The 3339-nt window shown below is 33.0% G+C and overlaps 1 protein-coding gene across 11 annotated transcripts in view; it reads right to left on the reverse strand.

Moving 5' to 3' along the window:
- The window catches only part of LOC116846693 (ecdysone receptor), a 538347-nt gene that overhangs the window by 88447 nt on the left and 446561 nt on the right, over positions 1–3339 (reverse strand). For all 11 annotated transcript variants that reach the window (XM_032820872.1, XM_032820875.1, XM_032820873.1 and 8 more), the window contains one exon: positions 1564–1836. In XM_032820872.1, coding sequence (XP_032676763.1) covers positions 1564–1836 — 273 coding nt within the window. The remainder of the gene's footprint in view (positions 1–1563; positions 1837–3339) is intronic.

Below are 3339 nucleotides of genomic sequence, written 5' to 3' on the forward strand. Positions count from 1 at the left end.
GACCAGCCGCCGATACTGGGTATCCGACTCCCTGCATCATAACGCACTTCCTCCGTGTGCCTGCCATGACGGCATGAGAGCCGTGACCCAGGGACTCTGCCGGATCACGGAATTACTCCGTTGCCCACCGTCACCACGTAGAGGTGCCCTGGGCACAAACATACTAAAGAAAGTGTTACGACCAGTAAAAACATTAACTTGTTATCAAGAACAAATGTGAACAAAAACGCAGTAGCTATAAGTCCAGTAGAGTACTAAAACATTTCCGATTCTTGTTAAATTTTATTTTTAAAGGCTAGGCAGTGTTCTTAAGATGTTATGGGGTTTGGGCCTTTTTGGGTCAAGGGATTTAAGGATTGAGTTATATTAATGTAGATTAGAAAAACCAGATGAGTGGTTATTGGTTTCTTTGTGTTGAAGAATCGATGGATTAAAGTTGTGAGGAATTACTGGGTCTTTGGACCTGTTTTTTTGAGGTTATGAAAAATCCTGACGTGATGGATTCCAACGGACCTCAGATTCGGATTCAGCGACCCAAAAAACATATGATAAACATGGTCTAGTCAGCTGTACAATTTTTTTTTTTTTTGTGGAGCTGTGTTATTTGCGGTGAGACAGATTACGGAAAAATTGTGGAAGTATAATATCAACCTCTATCTGGTGTTCGTGGACTTTAAACAGGCATATAATAGCATCTCTAGAGAAAAACTTTATACGATTTTACGGGAATTCAATATCCCACTGAAATTATTGAAAATCATAATGCAGAATATGGTGGAATATATAAGAATAGAGGGAGAATTAACAACTCCCTTTGAAACAAGACTAAAATTTGTTTTAATATAGACTTCAAGTTTGATGAAAGTTACAGTTAGTCAAAATCCTAATTTGAAAATAATTTGGATCTCTTATTGAGAGTCATTGATTTTGATAAGAAAAGTTATCTCTCTCAAAACGTAAAAATGATGGTCTAATGTCGAAAAGTTCAGATTAGTAAAGATGCTATACTTTGATGTGCTTTTCATGAATTATAATACAGAAAGAAAGATTTTCTTATTTTCTGAATTTAACCAATTTTATTCAATTTAAACAAATTTAATTATTGGAGAATGCTTCGAACAAATTAATGCTCCAATCAATAAATACAAGATTGTTTGATATTTTATATAATATCATTGTTTAGTTGAAATAAGAAAATGTCTACAGTAATTTCCATATTATTAGTAAAACACTTGATTATTTTGTTTAAATTGTTTAAGAAATCTGAGATTTTATTTATCATATTACTGTTAGTTTTTTTTCATATCATCGTATGCCCAGTTCCATTATATATTCGGTTATATTTATTATTCTTCTAAGAATGAATATTTTCTCTTTTTCTCTCTTTCCTTTTCACTTTCCCCTTCCCTTCTCTCTCTCTCACACGCACACGCACACGCACACGCACGCACGCACGCACGCACGCACGCAGGCACGCACGCACGCACGCACGCACGCACGCACGCACGCACAGAGATAATTCTAATAATAAATGAAATAAAATACAAAAAATAAAATACATACGGTAATTCTTTTTAAGTCCTCCTCGCTCGGTTGCTCGAACTGGCATTGGAAAGATACCAGCCTGTTTATCAGTTCGTCCTGTTCTGGACTGATAGGCGTAGGCGTCGGCGGTTTCACACAAGCATAAGGACTAACGGGTGTGAGAATACCACTACTTCCAGACATGGACAATGATTCGGCTTCCGCTGGCTCGATTTTAACACTCATTTGGTCACCCATTCCGGCACTACCTGGTGAACCGTTCATAGTTGTACTATTCGGCTTATCCTTTTCCTGTAAGAAAACAAGATAAATAAATGAACATATATTCTTGAATTTAAGAAAGAGAAAAATTGATATATAATTTTTTATAATTTATTGGGAGCCTATACAAACAAGAGAAAATTGCCATGATTGCTACCATGATTTATAAATTCTTCCTCTATAGTTAGAAAGAAAAATTGTGATTTCAAGTTAAATAGATATGGTATTAAAAGTTGCTGTTGCTATATGTCCATCTATAGTTGTCTCAACCAAAGGATTATTACTCTATGTCTCTCTGTGGTTTGCAGAACCACTACTATAATTAGTACCTTTCAAACACGTATGAACAAAGATAGCCAGTTCCACAATACTGATTACTATAACTATTTTGTATACATAAGCAAAAAATAAATTAATATTTTGCTGAAGCTACGGATTTTATTTAGGCAAATAAAATCCGTAGTGAATGAAAGACGTATGAATGGTGTTTTCTTTGTGTACAATTATTTTAATCAATTTAAAAATAAATAGCTATTTATATTGCTAAATCATACATAATCTTCCAGTAAGCAAATTGATAGCAGAGTACGCGCAGATTGGGAATAAATTTGATTAAAATCTCATATTAAAACCATAGCTAACTGTGTCAACAGTCAGATCGTATTTTGGTATCAGAGTCTGCTGACTGACAATGCGAGCAAATTGGCAACAAAAACCGGGCAGATTCCGTCGAACAACAGGATCTGCTCGGTTTCTGCCGCCAATCTCTGCTCGAAATATTTCACATTTCTGACGGCAGTTTGGTAATATAATCAGATATCAACAAATCCTGTGTTTGATTTATTCTCTTTCTGTTCAAAAATTTATAGCAGACTCTATTCAAAATCTGTTTGCACAGATTTAACTACCTGGGCTATTAGGTGTATAAGTTAATTCGATATTTTTAATTTTACTCATTTTTTATAATCATTACGAAATCATATATATTTACCTACCCTAATGTATTTTTAAACTAATGTTAATTATATTTACAAAATAATATTTAATTAATTCTCAAAACGGACTCATTGTCAAACATGTCCAAACAATTTCAACTACTCAAAAACCTGCGAACTCTGACAGATGGATTTCTAGTGGGAAAAAGTTTGTGATAAGGAAGTGTAAAGGCCAGAAATCAAGTGGAACAGGTTAATTACTGCTCATCTGCCAAACAATTCAAATCAGCTGAAGACCTGATCGGATCTATAAATCCGATTTTCGTTAAAAAGCCGAATTTCGATGAAAAATTGAATTTTCAAAAATTGTTTTTTTATAAGTATTCATTTTATCCTACAGTTATATGTTCCTTACTGAAGAATTTACGAAACATTTTTTTTATACGACAAATCACGAAAAATTATAAATTTATTACTGTATTTACTATACTGTTATTTAATATATTAGTACATTTTCACTCTTAATATCCTACAATTCAGATATATATATATATATATATATATATATATATATATATATATATATATATATATATAT

This window comes from Odontomachus brunneus, unplaced genomic scaffold (assembly GCF_010583005.1).
Source record: "Odontomachus brunneus isolate Ranch 3 - 2012 unplaced genomic scaffold, Obru_v1 Obru_scaffold_067, whole genome shotgun sequence".
NCBI classification, from domain to species: domain Eukaryota; kingdom Metazoa; phylum Arthropoda; class Insecta; order Hymenoptera; family Formicidae; genus Odontomachus; species Odontomachus brunneus.